At 64.2% G+C, this 16,865-nt stretch overlaps 1 protein-coding gene across 1 annotated transcript; it reads left to right on the top strand.

Annotated features, from left to right (window-relative positions):
- Positions 1 to 611: 611 nt before the first annotated feature.
- EFNA2 (ephrin A2) lies at positions 612 to 14,552 on the top strand. The gene is made up of 4 exons (XM_036100667.2): positions 612 to 781; positions 9,834 to 10,147; positions 12,587 to 12,652; positions 13,228 to 14,552. Exons 1-4 carry the CDS (start codon positions 645 to 647, stop codon positions 13,347 to 13,349), a joined length of 639 nt encoding a protein of 212 aa, XP_035956560.1. The 5' UTR covers positions 612 to 644; the 3' UTR covers positions 13,350 to 14,552.
- Positions 14,553 to 16,865: the final 2,313 nt, after the last annotated feature.

Here is a 16,865-nt window from a genome sequence, read left to right as displayed (position 1 = left end):
CCTGGTGTAGGATTTGGGGTCTGGGTCTGAATGACGGAGGGGCGATGGGGTGAGTCATCTCTGTGCCTCCTGGTCCTCTCGTGGCCCTGCAGACGGCCTTGGTGGCCCGACGGTCAGGAACTCAGGGACCCTGGCCAGGCCCTAGTGAGCGTGATAATGGGGGAGGGCGCGAGGCCCCGCCGAGTCCGGCGTCTCCGGGGCAGGACCCCGGGGATGCCCGCAGCAGGCAGCCCCACCGGGGACGAGCCCGGCGCGGGTTGGCCCGGGGGGCGGGCGCCGTGGAGCCAGGAGCCCCTCGCCCAGCCCCCCGCGTGGCCGGGGCGCGGCAGGAGGGGGCGCCCGCGGCCCTCCCGGCGCTCGGGCGGGACAAAGGCCGGAGCTCCGGCCCCTCCCCGGCGGCTGCGGCGGCGGCCGCGGCCCGCGCTGCGAGACTCCGCGCGGCCGGGCCGGCGCCCCGCCCGCCGCCGCCTGCCTTCTCGGCGCCCGAGGTCGCGCGCGCCCCGGCGGGGGCGGCGGGGATCTCCAAGCGCCGGCGCGCCCTCCTCCCGCCCGCCCGCCCGCTCGGCGGCGGCGGCGGCGGCGGAGGAGGCGGAGACGGCTGGCAGGCGGCGGCCAGGCGAGCGCGGGGCGGCCGGACCGGGGCCATGGCGCCCTCGCAGCGCCCGCTGCTGCCGCTGCTCCTCCTGCTGCTGCCGCTGCCGCCGCCCTTCGCGCGCGCCCAGGACGCCGCCCGCGCCCACTCGGACCGCTACGCCGTCTACTGGAACCGCAGCAACCCCAGGTGAGCGCGGCCGCGCGCGGGGACGCGGCGCCGGCCCCCCCCCCCGCCCCGAGCTCGGGGACGGCCCCCGCGCGCTCCGCCTCGGCAGCGGGGGCGCCGGGTCCCGCGGGAGCCCCCAGGGAGTTCCGGCGCCCTGGAGTTCGGGGGACTCCCGCTCCGCGTGCATCCTCCACCAGCCGCCCCCTCCCAGGGCGCCCCACTGGACGCCCTGTGTGCCCCGAGCGCCGCTGGCCCCCGGAGTTGGGGGGCCCCCTCCGGCACCCTCAGGAGCTGCGCAGCCCTGAGTGCCTTCCCCGGACTTGGGGGTCCCCCATCCTGGGGCCTCTCCGGGGACCCCTGCCAGCATCGGAGTTCGTGGAGCTCCCCCGGGAACCTTGTCACTGAACCGTGCCAGGTGGGGGACCGTGGCCCCCAGGGCAAGGGCTCCCTGGATGCGTCCTGCCGGTGGGTCCCCACATGAACTTGGGGAAGTTAATATATTCCTCCCGACCAGCCCATAACTGCCTTCACTCCAGGGGGTACCCGGTCCTAGCTTTGTAGAGATGGGGAGACTGAGGCACTGAGGGGTTTGGGGCGGCAGTCCTGGGAGTCTTGACCCGGTAGCATCCTCTCCCGTCCTCCTGGCGCTGATGGGGAAACTGAGGCACAGGATGGCTGAGTGGCTGGCTCAAGGTCACGGTGAGGGGTGCAGAGCTGGGGCGGGGGCCCAGGTGGCCTCGTGCCCAGCCTGCTGCGGTTGGCCGAGGTGTCCTGCCTGCCCGCACATCCTCCTTGGCGTCTAGTGCTGTGCAACTTGGGGGGCAGCAGAAGTCCCTGTTAATCGGTGTGGGAAAAGTTTGCCGGTGATTGACCATGTCCTGGACATCGGCAGAAGCCTCTGGGCCATCTCTGGCTCTCGAAGGCTGGAGTGGGCTGGAGGTCCCATGGGAGATGGGGCTCGGAGCACCTATGGCTTTGGGGTCAGTCCCAGCACTCCCGGTCACACCGTGTTCCCAGGGCTGGCTGGGCTGAGCATCGGAGCCAGGGAGGCCAGCCTCCCCGCTTCCTGTCCCTCTGCCACTGGTCACTTTCCCTCTGTGTCAAGTGCCGGCCAAGACACCCTCCAGAGCCCACTGTCCCCTGCCATCCCGATACTGTCCCCTGGCGTCCTGCATCCTTGGGCAGAAAGTTGCATAAAGGGCTGTCTTTGAGGCAGACTCTGGGACAAGGGTAGCCAGTGTCCTGCCGCGGGGGGCAGGGAGCGCACCCAGACACCCCCTCAGTTGCCCAGCTGTGGGGTTGGGCCCTGGGGTGGAGGGCAGAGACCCCGGGCTGCAGAGGGACAGCCAAGCCACTGCGGAGCGGGTTCCCTGAGCCGCCTGCCCCGCCGGTCACATGTGGGTTTGATTAAGGGCTCTTCCCTGCGGCTGAGCGGGGGAGCCCAGCGGGCATGGGGGGGCCCCCCAGTGGGCGGGGGGGGCCCAGTGGGCGGGGGGTGCCCAGCATGCAGGGGGCCCAGCGAGCAGGGGGTGCTGCGGGTGGGGGGGCCAGCAAGTTGGGGGGCAGTGGGCAGAGCTTTCCTGGCCCAAGTTTTTGGTTTCAGCTTTGGAATCTCCGTCCCAGGCATAGCCTGTCCTTTGTTCTAGCAAACACCAAACACATGGGGAGCCTCAGATGGGGACGGAAGGGGGTGGCTGGGGCTGCCTGCGGCCCCACCTGCCCCGGGGCTGTGGGCAGGACCCCGGCCGGGGGAGGGAGGAAGCCCCCGGTGCCTGGCTCTGGCCGGCCGCGTGGACACTTCCTGTTGCCAGGCTGACAGCCCTGTTCTGACCAGCTGACCGAAGGCCTCGGTGGCCTAGGGACCCCCCAGGAGGTTTGCCATCCCGGGGTGGCTGGCCTGGAACCCGTGCCGGGGGACAGGGTGTGTGCTGGACACGGGAGGAAGGGTGGTGTTGGGCCTCAGGTCCAAGGGCAGCCAGGAATGGCGATTTCGCAAAAGTGCCGGTCCCGGGGACAGCGGCCTGGGGTGGAGGTGCAGGGTCGGCGAGCAGGCCTGAAGCGGGAGGCAGTCCCACGGGCAGGGACACGAGACACAGGCCTGGTTGGGTTAGTAACAGATCAGCGGTGGTGGCAGGTGGAGATGGGGAAGCGCAAGGGCAGGGGGGCCGTGCCCGGGAGAGAGGGGCACGCACAAAAGGACGGCGAGGAAGGGGGTCAGAGCGAGGGCTGGGCACACTGGAGTGGGGGACGGGCAGTCAGCAGGGGAGCTGCGGGATGGATGTGCTCCAAGGGGAGCGGACAGGCACAGACACTCGCGTCCTGGGCCTCGCACCTGCACCAAGGTACTGAGCATGTGGCTCTGTGGCCCAATGACACTCTCCCGCTGCGCGGTGCTCTCCCTGCACTCTTGCGGCAGGTGGACGCTGCCGAGGGAGCCCAGCACCCACCGTCGCCGCCGTGGTAGGGCAGGGCCCTGCGGTCCGGTCCAGCCGCCAGGCCCCGGCTCCCCCGCAGGCTGGCTCCCGGCCGTCTGTCCGGCTGGCCCCCACCTGGTCGCCCCGGGGCCGGCCGCTAGGTGTCCAGGCCGGGGGTCCTGGGCCAGCCGCCCTGTGGCGGGGCTGCTGTGCCGCCGAGCAGGGAAGCTGCGGGTGCGCCCCTCCGTCTCAGGCCGTGTGTCTGTGTAGCTTCGGGTTTTTGTCCGGGACACGCGGGGGTGCTGGGGGCCCCCGAGGTGCGGTGTGTGTGCGGTGCACACTCGGATCCGTGTGGCGGGGTGATGCGTGTGCTCCGTGTGCACGGGGCCCTGGCTCTGGCGTGTTTGCACAGTGTGTCTGTGTGTGGAATGTACGTGGCGTCTGGGGGCGCACGTGTGTCTCTGCGTGTGCATATTTGTGCAGAGGGAGCACGGGGCCGTCTGGGGGGCGCACACATGTGTCTTTAGCGTATCTGGGAGTGGAGTGCACATGTGTGTCTGCGTGTGCGGCCCGGCCCTGGCTGTCCCAGAGCCTCCACGGAGGCGGCAGACCGTCCACACGGATGGCGGCACGGCTTGCTGTCCCCGTGTGCCCCGCGGTTCCTCCTCTGTCCCCTCCTGGAGCTGGCTGGGTCCTCGCCAGGGGGACGTGCATCGGTCCCGGGGGCCCTGCGCCTCCCGTGGTGCAGACGAGCCATCGAGGTCCAGAGCTGGCCCCACGCAGGGCGCCCGCCGCCCCCGAGAGTCTTCCACCCAATGGGAGACCTGCCGCCCGAGTGGCCGCGGAGGCGCTGATGCGGGCTGGGGCTCGGGGCTCGGAGCCCACCCTACCCAGGCAGGCCGGGCTTCAGCCGCCTGCCCTCACGTGGGGCTCGTGTGCCCTTGAACGGGGTTTCGTGTGCTTCTGCGTTGCGGGGGGGGGGGGTGCGGATAGGAATATGGCGACTCGAGAAGCATCTTCCCCACGGCGGAGGTGCCGGGCATCCCTGGGCCCCATGGCCCTGCAGCCTCGCCTGGGCCTCTGGGGAGAAATGGTTTTGACTGGGCGATGCCGTATTTTGCTGTATGAGGGTTTTTTGTTTTGTTCGAGAGAGGGTAGCATGCCTGGCTTTCAGGGCTTGGGGAGTGAGGCCCCGTGGGTCTGGGCCCTCGGGGCCGGAGGGCGGGGCCCGGGGGTGCTGTGGGGAGCCTGAGAAACCTGGGCACGACCCCCGTGGAGTGGGGCCACGCAGCTCACGGAGCAAGGCCCGTGTGGCTGGGCAAGCGGCGGCCGTGACCCCTGGAGCTCAGAGGGAAACCCAGGCAGCTCCCGCGGGCAAAAACGGGGGGCCTGTGGGGCTGGGCCCCACGTTCGCACTGACAGGGACCGTGCCGCCCCAAGAGCAGGGTGAGGGGCAGCGGTGCACGATGGGGTGCGGGATGGGGGCACAGCGCTGAGGCACCCCACCTGCCGGGGGCCAGGCGACGTCTGTCCAGGCCTGAAGCTGGGGTGTGCAGGCTCCCTGGGGTTCTGACGGGCAGGGGGAGTCCTCCCTGTCCCCAGCCTCTGTCCCTCCCCACCGTGGACTGCCCTGGGCAGCGTCCACGTGCAGATGAAGACCGAGGCTCGGTGGCCGAGGCCCCGGAGTGCAGCGGCTCTTGGCCTCTGCCTGCCTGGGGGCGCAGACCCCGGGCCCCCCGGCAGACGTCTCTGTGAGGACCGCAGGGTCCTCAGGACCACGGGTGGAGGTTGCTCTTGGGACGGCAGGTGCATTAATGGCGGTCTGGGAGGCAGTGTTTCCGAGGGCCCGTCCCGCAACCCCTAAACCAGGCCCGTGTTTTCCCCATGACAACCCCCATGCCCCTTCCCGCCCTCCTCAGGAAGCGGGGACACAGCCAGCCTTGCCCTGTGGTGTGGCTCTGGGGGGGTTTTCTCTTTTGGAGGGGGGCCCAGAGGGAGGGCTTGGCCGTGTCCCCCCCGCTGGCCGCCGTGCCAGGGGAAGGGGACAGCCTCCTTTGTGCCTCCACACAGCGGAAAGCCAGGTGCGCCCAGCACAGACGCCGGCCAGGTCTTAACCTTGGCCAGACTTTGAACTCTGGCGGGCCGGCCCTGGCCGGGGTCTCGCCCCCACGCAGACTCTCTTGCCCGACGGGTCAGAGGGCTCAGCCGCCATGCCTCGGCCTCCCTGCCGGACCTGGGGACCATGGCTTCGAGGGGCTCCGTCCACCACGTGAGCCCAGTCGTCCCCTCAACTGTCCCGCGCCGCAGCCCTGCACCCTGTGTGACCTGCCCACCCCGCTATGCGTCCACCTCCCGGCGCTGGGCGGGGCTGGGGGGGGAGGGGGAGTGACTCATCCATGGCCACGGGGAATTCGGGCCCCATCGGATGTCCCCCCTCCCCTAGAGGCAGCCGTGTCTGCAGCTGGCTAAGGAGCACCTTGGGGGGCAGGGGGTGTCCGAGACCCGCATGCACCCGGGCCACGGCCTACCTGAGACCGAGGCCCAGAGGTGGAGCTGACCCTGTGGCCCCCCGCCCCCACTTTTTGTGCCCACCCTGCCTCATTGTTTCTACCTCTTGCTTCAGGTTGTCCCCTGCACACAGGAGGCCCTGCTCATCCCGACGCAGGCTGACCCTGCACCCCCTTGGGGCCCGTTTTTGGAGGCCCCGCCCAGCACCCCAGCTCTAGGAGAAAGGTGGCCAGGTCTCAGATGGGGGAGATGTCTTCCTGACCCCTCAGAAAGCTAGGGGTGGGTGCTGAGGTCTTGGGGGCCCCCCTGGGAGGGGGAGGGGCTGGCCCTGCCCCCAGCCTGGGCCTCGGGCCCCTGCTGCCCGCTTAGGGCTGGCCTGGGCGTGTTCTTTGCTGGGATCCTGACACAGGCATCTGTCGGCCCCTTCGCGGTGAGCCGGGATTGGGTTCAGACCAGGAAGATGGTCCTGAGTGCCACAGGGGTGCACAGGGCCTTGGTGTGCTGCCCGCCTCACCCTGCCTCAGTTTCTGGTCTGGGGAGGTGGCACAGCCCTCCCCACCCCCACCCCCATTTTGGGTGAGACTCCTAATTAGTTGCTTTGCTATTAGCGTCTAATGACTTGACAATGGCCCGATTGAAACTAATTAGCTGCAGGCCCGCGGTTGGCAGGGTGGGGGAGGGTGGAGGGCAGGGTTGGGTCCATCGGGGGCTGGGAGGGCTGCCTGGAGGAGTGCACACTGGCAGGCAGCCTGGCAGGGTGAACAGGAGCAGGGGCAAAGGTGTGGCAGGGGAGGGGGATGGGTGTACGTCTGAAAGCCTCAGGAGCTCTCTGTCTGGGAACCCATCCCAAGTCAGTCATTAACCCCTTAGTGAGAATTGCTGTCTCTATCTGCGGCTCCCATGGAGCATTTGCACATCATGCTTCCGCACTAATGGAGAAAATGCAAGCTTTGTCTTGCTTGCACCGGCTTGGTGTTGGGGTTGGGCCCCTCCCCCGCACAGGCGCCACCCTGAGCAGGGGCCAGGCGCCCGCCCCTGGTTTGCCCGCCAACTTGGAACTGGGAATGCCAACGCAGCAAGCCCATCACTATTTTAGAGCTGGGGAGGGGAAAAAATGGTCCACTTAGGCCGCCAGAGCTTGGGTAGGGGTGCCTCTAGGACCCACCTGCCTGGGGTCCTCGCCCCACTGTGGGCCTCTGTTTGCTTCCTAGGACTCCAGCAGCTCAAAGACCTTGAGTCTTTGGGCCTCTGCTGGCAGCGAGGGAAGGGGTGAGGAGGAGGTGGACCCCCATGGTCCAGGAGAGCAGACAGCAGACTATGTAAAGGGAAGAGTATGATGATGTTGAATGAGATATGGGATGAGGTGCAAGTGGCGGGTGAAAGCATTCCAGGCAGTGGGGACAGCATGTGCAAAGGCCCTGGGGTCGGAACAGGAGCAGCAGGAAGGCAGGTGTGGCTAGAAGGGAGTGAGCTGGGAGCAATCACAGGGCAACCAGGGTGCGGACAGTGGGGCCTTTGGGCCTCATGACCTGGGAGGACTGTGGGTTTTATTCTGAGCGATGGGGAGCTTTGAGCCAGTGGATCACAAGGTCTGATTTACATTCAGGAAAGTGAGCCCTGGATTTTGGGAGGCCAGGAGCCTGGCCTGCCTGGAGGGGCCCACGCATCCAGCCTCTGAACAAGCAAAGCAGCCTCGGTTTCGGACGTTTTTTGGAAGATGAAACAGGAGGGGAGAATGATGTTGGTCCGATGCAGGGGAGGAAGGCAGACATCCTGGGAGAAGCACAGGCAGGGGCGGTGTGGGGAGAGCTGGTGATGCTTCGGCAGCCCCACTCTCCAGAGTCCATTCGTCTTGAGAAAGGCCCTGCAGAAAGCTAGGCTCTCCTCTTTCAAGCTGAGTGTGTATCCCCTGCATCATGCCAGGGATGAGAGGGGAAACTGAGGACCAGAGGGGGCCAGGGCCAGGACGTCAGCACCTGCAGCTCAGCCCTACACTCCTTGTCCCGTGCCCCCCTCCTCCCCCTCCCCGCCAACCCCGTGGTTTCCCTATCTCCACCTCCCCTGCAGGGCTGGGCATGGGTAGTCCTGGCAAGCGCTTGGCCACGGCTGTCATCGATTGGCTGATCAATGGGGCTTTCAATGGGCTGGGAAGGAGCAAAAATTACTTTTGAAAAAGCCTGGAGTGGCTTTTGCATCGATCTCGCCCAAGCGGCTGGAGAACACAGCCAGTCCGCGAGACACCCCTGCTTGGCCAGCTGAGGGGCCGCCCCAGGGGCGGGCAGGGTCGCCGCCTGACCCTGTCGCAGGGCTGCCGTGCCTCTGGGCGGGGCCTACCGTGTACATGCCTGGAGATCCCCCATCGGCCTCTGTACGGCCTCGCTGGACAGAGCGGGAAACTGAGGCTTTGAGAATGAACCACGAGACCTAGCTGGGTGCACACTTGTGTCTGAACACGGAACTCTCTGCTGCCCCACCTGACCCCACTTCCGGAGTCTCTTTGCTCCACACACTGAATCTGTAAACACCATCCCACCTCTGTGGGGGTGGGCTGAGCTCCCCATTCCTGGACAAGCCCACGAGCAGGGAAGGGGCTGCTGGTGAATCTGCTCCCTCCGACGCTCTGACCAGGAATTCTTGGCGCCTCCATCTCAGCCACAGGCTTGAAATCACCACGAAATCTCTCGTGTCAGACTGGGAAACTGAGGCACAAGCGAGCAAGGTCTCCTGCTTGCCTCACTCTCACCTCTGGAGCCCCAGGAGCCCTCTCCCTGACCTGCTGCAGAGTCTCAGGGGCCGCAGGGGGGCCCACCGACGCCATCTGATAATCCAGCCGCCCCTTCAGGTGCCCGCTGTGCCAGTTAGTACGCCCAGCATGGGGGCCACACCGCCGCTCCCTCGGACTGGCGCGGCTGACACGGTGGGCACAGAGGCATGGCATGGCCACGCTGGGATCCAAGGAGCCGGGGCCCTCCCTGCCGTGGACCCTCCCTGGGGCTCAGCTTCCAAGCCTGTACGGAGAGGGGGGAGGGGCAGCCTGGGGAGCCTGCTCCCGACCCTCCCCTGCTCGGGCCTTTTATCTGCTAAGAAGCTCCTCTCCGGAGGCCCCCTTGTCCCACCTCACATGACAGGGACCCAGGGGACCACGCCCGGGAGATCTAAGGCCTCCTGGCCCTCTAGCCTGAGGCAGTGCTGGTGGGGGGAGCCGCCTGTCCCTCTCCCAGCCGACCTCCCTCCTCGCCAGATGAGGCTGGGTCTGGGGGAGGCCGTGGCTCCCCAAGGAAGGGGGGCAGGCTGCATGGCAGGTGCAACCTCCAGGGCAAAGGCTGGGAAGCAGGGTGAGGGGCAGAGGTGTCGGGACTGGGGGAACCTGGGGGGGTGACCAAGAGGTTGGAGGGGGCAGTTGCCAAATTCTAGAGGCTCTGGAGGGAGGATCCTGGACTTGCTAGGGTCACAGGGGACTGAAGGAGTTGAGGCTGGGGGTCCAGCCCAGAGCAACTCTGAGCTGGGCTGGGGCGGCCTTCACGCCAAGCCCTGCCCCCCGCAGGGACACTGAGGCTAGGGGAGGGGTCAGAACTAGCCCCGGGGGGCCCAAAACACCCAGCCTGTGTCCCCACACCACCCTGTACCTTCTTGGCAGGCAGATCTACAGAAGGAAAGCTAAGGGGGCTGCATGTGGGGGGCAGCATGGGGTGCTGCCTGGAGGAGGGGACATGCAGTCAAGCAATAGCGTTTTTCCGGAGAGGGCCTTGATAATGGGGGAACAGCTTGTGCCGGCCCTGCTTGCCACAGAAGGGCCCAGATGTCCGGCCTGCGGAAGGGAGAGGGGGTCCCAGTCGCGCGACACCTGCTTGGTGGCCTGCGGTTACCCAGAATGCCTGGCGACCGCCCCTCCTCCCCCAACCCCCACTGCTTGTGGGCGGGAGGCGCAGGGCGAGCCTGGACCCCAGGGCGCCCGTGGTCGCCTGGAGTGGAGGGGGTGCGGTGCGGGGTGCGAGGCGGGGCACGTGGGCTCGCGCCCTGGAACTTGTCCCCCGTTCTCCCGGCCCCCCCCGGCCCCCCAGCCCCCACCCCCTGCACTGACCCAGCCCCCCCTCCTGCCTCCCTCCCCTCCCCCGACTGGCCCCCCCCACGCGCGGACCGCCGGGCCGCAGGTTCCACGCGGGCGCGGCGGACGACGGCGGGGGCTACACGGTGGAGGTGAGCATCAACGACTACCTGGACATCTACTGCCCGCACTACGGGGCGCCGCTGCCGCCGGCCGAGCGCATGGAGCACTACGTGCTCTACATGGTCAACGGCGAGGGCCACGCCTCCTGCGACCACCGGCAGCGCGGCTTCAAGCGCTGGGAGTGCAACCGGCCCGCGGCGCCCGGGGGGCCGCTCAAGTTCTCCGAGAAGTTCCAGCTCTTCACGCCCTTCTCCCTGGGCTTCGAGTTCCGCCCCGGCCACGAGTACTACTACATCTGTGAGTGCGCGGGGGGCCGGGGGCCGGGGGCCGGGGGGCGGGGGAGAGCGGGGGCGCGGGGGAGGTCGGGGGAGAGCGGGGGGCCTGGGGCGCGGGGGGGCGGGGGAGAGCGGGGACGCAGGGGGGGCCAGGGCGGGGACGCGGGAGGGACGGGGAGAGCGGGAAGGGTGGGAGAGCGGGGGCGCGGGGCGGGGGGGGGGCGGAAGGAGAGGTCGCGGGAAGGGAGGTGGGGACACGGGGGGGAGGGGGCCAGCGGAGGGGGCTGAGGGGGTCGCGGGGACGTGCTGCGGGGGCGTGCTGCGGGGGCCGGGGGCGCCGGGGCTGGTGGGGGAGAGCGGGGGCATGTGTGCTGTTGCTGGAGGCGGAGGCTGGGTATGGGGAGATGGGGTGTGGGCTGAACTGTACTCCTGGGCCGCCCCTCATCCTGCCCTGGCCTTTGTCTCCCTGGGGTCAAGCTCTTGAATGGTATCATCCTTCCAGCAAGCCCCAGAGGCTTCACTGTCAAGAGCCCCCATTTTGCAGATGGGGAAACTGAGGCTCAGAGCGGAGTTGAGAGTCCAAACCCACAGCTTCCCTTCTGTGATCTCAGTTTCTGGATCAGGCCACTGGGCCTCTGGGCTGGGGGAGCGGATGGCCCCACCATCAGCTTGTTCCATACTTAGACCAGGGGTGCCCCCACCATTGCAGTGAGGAGGGAAACAGGCATAGGGAGTCTGGTGGGGGAGGGAAGCATGGTCAAAGCCAGGGGGGAGGGCAGAGCCTGTGTTCTGCCCATCACACCCTGGCTTGGGCAGGGGTCTCCCAGGCCCTCCCCCAGCATCCTCCCCTCCCCAGTCTCCCCCCATCAGGCCCACCTGGCCCAAGATTCCCTAGGGACCGTGGAAGCTGCTTTTCAAGGCTTGGGGACACTCAGGCACGCAAAACCCCACGCTGGGCCAGGCTGAGGGTAGGCTGCCCCCAGCTCTGCTGCGCATCGGGGGGTCCCAAAGGGCCTCCGTGTTCCTCCCCATAAAGTACTGATGGCAGGGTCTGGGGAGGCGGGAGCACAGCAGAGCTGGGCCTGGGTTCGAGACCGGATCTTGCTGTGGTCTTGGCAGTTCTTTACTCTCCATGAACCTTAGCCAGGAGCCTGGGAGTCTGGGCATTGCCCCCCACCAACACGGGGGCCGCTGGGAGCCCATCTTGTCATTGGGCGGATGCCTCTTCAGAGGCACTGAAGCGCTGAGGGATCGTGGAGATCCCCATTCCTCAGCATCTTGGGGGCCTCTGGGAGCCAGGTGGGGAGCGGGGCTCTGCCCCCCGGGGCTGTGGGAGAGGCAGCCCCTCGCCCCCCTCGTTCCTGCTGCGTCAGATTAAACTGAGAAGGCCCCATTCTTTCTTTCTGCTCTATTTGGATTTTTTCCTTTTAATTCAAGGAAGAAATGGGTGGAGGAGGGGGGAAGAAGGTGTTTAAATTAAGTCCTCGTAATATAAGAAAAATTACATTTTTTCTTTCCAGGACGGGAGTTTCATAAAGATAATTATTGTACTTACTCGTCCTGTCTCTATGACGAATGTTATTTTTATTTTGTGCTTTTTTATCTTCATCTCCTGGCGTGAGGGGCTTTTGGGGGGTGGGCAGAGGGGGCAGCCAGCGTGAGGACAGGCGGGCCGGGCTATTTCCATGTGCGTGAACGGGCTTCACGTGTGTGCAACCCCACTGGCCCCCACCGGCCTCCAGGCCTCCTTCCCCTCCCTGTCCTGCGCCCCAAGTCCCCTTCCCTCATGACTCATTGCTGGCGCTGCTGTCCCACCCCCGTCCCCTGCAGGGTGCTTGCCATGTGGGCCAAGAAGCAGGGAGCAGTAATGGGGGGTTTTAGGCATGAGGACCGAATGTGCTTCCGCCTCCCTGTGGCCTCCAGCAGGGTGGGTCCCTTTCCGGGGGAGGTGGGGAAGCAGCCTCTCTCCCAGGGGTTACTGGCTTCTGTTGGCTCCCAGATGGAGGACATCATTTCCAAAGCCCTTACTGTGTGACAGATGAGGCCCAGATAGAGGGTGACTTGCCCACAGGCACCAGAGAGCAGGTATTTGATCCCAGATCAATCATTTGGTTATACTGATTTTTTTGCTGATCCATTCAAAACAACCGTATTTTTGTTTATCACCTTTGAACCTTGCCCTGTGTTGCCTTGGGGTGAGATGGAACCAGGCAGACACCCCCATTCTCTGGGGTCAGGGTTCAGCAAAGGGAGGGGCAGGGGGATTGTGCAGGAGGACTTCTGGGAAATAGAGGGCATTGTGTCTGGGGCTTTGATGTGTGATTAGGAGTTTTATAGGTGGAACCTCCCATAGCCTTGGTCCAGGGTTGAGTTACCAGTGCGGGGAAGGCAATACAGCCCCAGGAGGTCTCTGGCACTGAGAGCCCCCTACTCCGCCAATCCCCATCCCTCTCTCTTCCAGCTGCCACGCCACCCAATGCTGTGGACCGACCCTGCCTGAGGCTGAAGGTCTATGTTCGGCCGACTAGTAAGTGCTCAGGGCGCCACCCTTGTGTCCTGAACCCACAGAACCCACTCAGTGGTCAGCAGAGCAGAGTTCTCAGAGCACAGCCCTGGGAGTCCCACGACCTCAGCAATGGCTGGGGCAGCCCTTGCCCCGAGCCTCCGTTTCCCCATCTGTAAATGAGGACAACATTTCAGACATTTAAGAGTGAAGGTGAAGTGCAGGACCCGGCCCTGTGCTGAGGCCATAGCCCTTTTCATCCAAGAGTGAGCATCAGGAAAGTTCCCGAGATAGACCTAAGGGCCCATGTCCTGAGCTCTTGAAACATCATAGCCACATCCAAAGAAGAGGGGGTCTCCGCAGCCCCTTGTGACTTCACCCAGGTGCCGGGCACACATGCTGGGCCACCTGCTCTTTGTCATGCTCTGCACAGGAGGCCCAGCCCCAGTGAAGATGGTCAGAAATGTCCCAGCTGAGGTGCGGCTGAGGTTGATAAGCTCCAGGAAGCCGAATGAGGGTGTGGGGGTGCAGATGGTTAGGGAGGGGGGTGAGGGGGGTTGGGGCCACCTGATGACCATTCTGTCTCCGTGTCCCCCTAGACGAGACCCTGTACGAGGCCCCTGAGCCCATCTTCACCAGCAATAACTCATGCAGCGGCTTGGGCAGCTGTCGGCTCGTCCTCAGCACCGTCCCCGTGCTGTGGACCCTCCTGGGCTCCTAGTCCCAGCCCACCTGGATGCCCCGCCTAGAGACTGGTTAGAGACTCCAATTTTCCCATGACTGGTGCTGCCCCTGCCAGGCAGGGGGCTGTCCACCGCCCCAGGGCCAGTCCTGGGGGTGTGTGGCTGAGGACCCCGAGGCCCGAGAGGCCGGGTAGCTGGCCAGACACTGGCCAGGCCAGCTCTTCTAGAGTTCTGGAGAACCCAAGAACCTCTCAGCAGTGTTTTTCTTTTATGGCAGAATCAGAAAGACTTGAGTTTTTAATTTAATTTATTCCTTGCTGTTGCTGGTGACTTTCGGAAGGAAACAGAGTGGGCGGGGCAGGGCAGGGGGTGAGGGGGCATATGGCCCCCTGGGGCACGGGCATCAGGAGACACCTGGTCTGGTCACTCCATTTGTTGGGTCCGGGCTGGAGCCCACCCTGGACCTCCCACGCACCCTTGGGACAGGCCAGTCTGAGACGGAAGGGGTGAGTGACGAGTGCCCCCCAGGCCCCGGTCCAGGAATCGGAGCCCGCCTCAGACCCTTGTGCCCTGCCCTACCCTCCTTGCTCCTGGTGATCCTTTCCCAGAGTGGAAATCCAGGATGTTTCACCGGGGGGCCCCTTCAGAGTCACAGCCCCCCAAGTCTTAGAACTGCTTGCCCCCCTCCCCCAAGCCTCACCTGATCACCCCTGAGGCCAAGAAGACATGACATTTCTGTAAATAGAGCCAGCAAGTATATACTGTGATTTATTTTTACTGTATTCCTAAGGACGGCCTGGAAAGTTTCTTTTTTCTCACCCCTTCTTGGGAGAGGGGCACTTTTTTTTGTTGGCGGGGGTGGGGGGGGTGGGGAGACTTTTTAGAGTAGAAGCCACACTTTGCAATAAGCTGGATTGTCTGTCGGAGCCCCTCCCCCTACTCTAGGACCTAATGACGTTTATAAGAGAAAACAGGACAAAGCAGAATGTGGGGGCCACCCCCAGAAAAAGACACCCCCCTGACACTTTAAAGAAGCAAACAGCATTTATATGGATTTCATATTTCTACCCGCCTTTCCTGATCTGTGTTTTCTATATATTATATATACGTATATGTCGTGCGGCCGCCATGAGGCTCAGGCACGCCGGGTGGGCTTTCGTAGGGCAGCGCGGGCTTCCCCCTCCGTTACGATCAACTTTGGATTCTGTATTTTTTTATAATAAAACGAGCATAAACCTCAAGGGTGTGCATGTGTGTTTGGGGCCACTGACCCCGATTGGAGGGGCACATGGACCGCAACTTTGGAGTTGTGGCTGGACTCCCCTGGGGAGGGGTGTCTTCGAGGAGCATCTGGGGTCAATCATGATGGGTTCTTGGGCGGTTTGGAGGCCAGGCCCTGGGATGAGCGTTTTACGGGGTGCTGTCCTTCATTGCCCTCCTTGGCCCTCAGTTTCCCCCCCTGAGAAATGGGAATAAGCCCCCTCTCCCCCCCTGGGGCAGCTGGGAGGAGGGAGGGAAGAGACTGTGAACTCAGCAGGAACAAGTTGGAAGCCAGGACCCCAGGGCTGATCAAGGCCCCCTGCTCCCTCCTCCATGCTGGGGTTGGGGGGAGTGGGGGGGCTGGCAAATCCTCAGATTCCATCATGGCTCTTTCAGGATCCAACCACATTCTCTGACCTCTAGGTCTCTGAGCTCTGCTGCTGTGTGACTCAGTTTCCCTAACTGCCCAGGCCAGGGTAGGGGTCTGTTGCCTCTTAATCCCTTTATGGCTTTGCAAACGGCATGTGTTGGGGACTGTGGGGTCCCAGGGGCCTTCACCGCAGCCTTGCCCCAGATAGGGACACAGGGAGGTTGGGGGCCACCCAGCAGGGCCAGTGGACGGGGGTCCTCTCAGCTGCTTGTCCCCTTGGTACCACCTGCCAGGACCGCATCCTCTTGGGCACAATTAGCAGGGAGGGAAGGCTCTCAGCTAATTAATTCAGCCGAGCGGGGCCCGGCGACAGGGACTGCCTCCTAATGAACCCAGTGAGCAGCACAAAGATCCCTGTGTGCACCCCGCCCGCCCTGCCCAGTGTCGCGGGATGGACGGTGGACACCCCGCGGATGTGCTGAGCACCATGGAGGCCCTAAGGATCCCCCATACCACGGTGAGGACCCCGAAGCTCAGAGAGGGAGGAGGACTCCCTGAGGCTGCTTTCCCAAGACCCCTTGCCACCGGGGAGGGACGACTACACAGGGACCATGGGGCGGAATCCTAGCAACTGACTTCAATTTTCTTATTAAAAAAAAGTTACTGAGATATAACTCACATACCACACCATCCATCCATTTAAAATGTTAGTACATTCACAGGGTTGCACAACCAGCTCCACTATCTGATTCCAGAATTCTCACCATCCCCAAAGGCAACCCCGTCCCCGTCATGTCACCCCCACCTTTGACCCAGCCCCTGGCCCTGGCCCTGGCCCGCCCCCCCGGCCCCCTTCCCGTCTGTGGATGAGCCTGTTCTGGACGTGTCACCCATGTGGACTCACACCCCGCGTGGCCTTCCGTGTCTGGTTCCCTCCCTGAGCGTCGTGGGCTCGGGGTCCGTCACCAGGGCCGTGCGTGTGGGTGCCTCGCTCCTGTTCTTGGCTGAGGAACACTCCAACATGTGGATATATCACATTTTCGTTATCCTTTCACCAATTTATGGACATTTAAGGTGTTTCCAGCTAGCTATTATAAGGATTTTTTAAAAGATTTTATCTATTTACTTTGGAAAAAAAGGGGGGCACCTGGGTCGCTCAGTTGGTGAAGCATCTGCCTTCGGCTCAGGTCATGGTCCCAGGGTCCTGGGATTGAGACCTGCATTGGGCTCCCTGCTCGGCGGGAAGCCTGCTTCTCCCTCTGCCTGCCGCTCCCACTGCTTGTGTTCCCTCTCTCGCTGTGTCTCTCTCTGTCAAATAAATAGATAAAATCTTAAAAAAAAAAAGATTTTATCTATTTATTTGAGGGGGAAGGAGCAGGAGTGGAAGAAGGGGCAGAGGGAGAGGGACAAGCAGGCTCCCCACTGAGCAGGTCCCCTGGGATCACGACTTGGGTGGAAGAAGAGGCTTTACTGACTGAGCCCCCCGGTGCCCTGAGGATCTTTTTTAAGGCAAAGGTGTTTGTTTTTTTTTTTTAAGATTTTGTTTATTTATCTGAGAGAGAAAGAGCGTGCCACAAGCAGGGGAGAGGGGCAGAGGGAGAGGGAGAAGCAGACTCGCCACCGAGCAGGGAGCCCGATGCGGGGCTCGATCCCGGGACCCCGGGACCATGACCTGAGCCGAAGGCAGAGGCTTAATGACTGAGCCCCCTTCTTAACACAAAAAGTGACCTCGGATGGGTAAGCACAGAAATAGCTTTGTTCCCATGTCAGGGACTTGGCACATGCTGTTCCTGCTGTACCCTTCCCACAGGTCACGATTGGCTGTCTCCCCCAGACCCTTCCGACTAGGTCAAATGTCCTCTCAACCTCCCTGGCCACGGGGCCACTCAGCCCACCCCCTCGAGTGGAATCTGATTCTTATCTG

This window comes from Halichoerus grypus, chromosome 1 (genome assembly GCF_964656455.1).
Source record: "Halichoerus grypus chromosome 1, mHalGry1.hap1.1, whole genome shotgun sequence".
NCBI classification, from domain to species: domain Eukaryota; kingdom Metazoa; phylum Chordata; class Mammalia; order Carnivora; family Phocidae; genus Halichoerus; species Halichoerus grypus.
The sequence above is the reverse complement of the archived record's forward strand: the minus strand, read 5'-3'. Positions and strand labels throughout refer to the sequence as shown.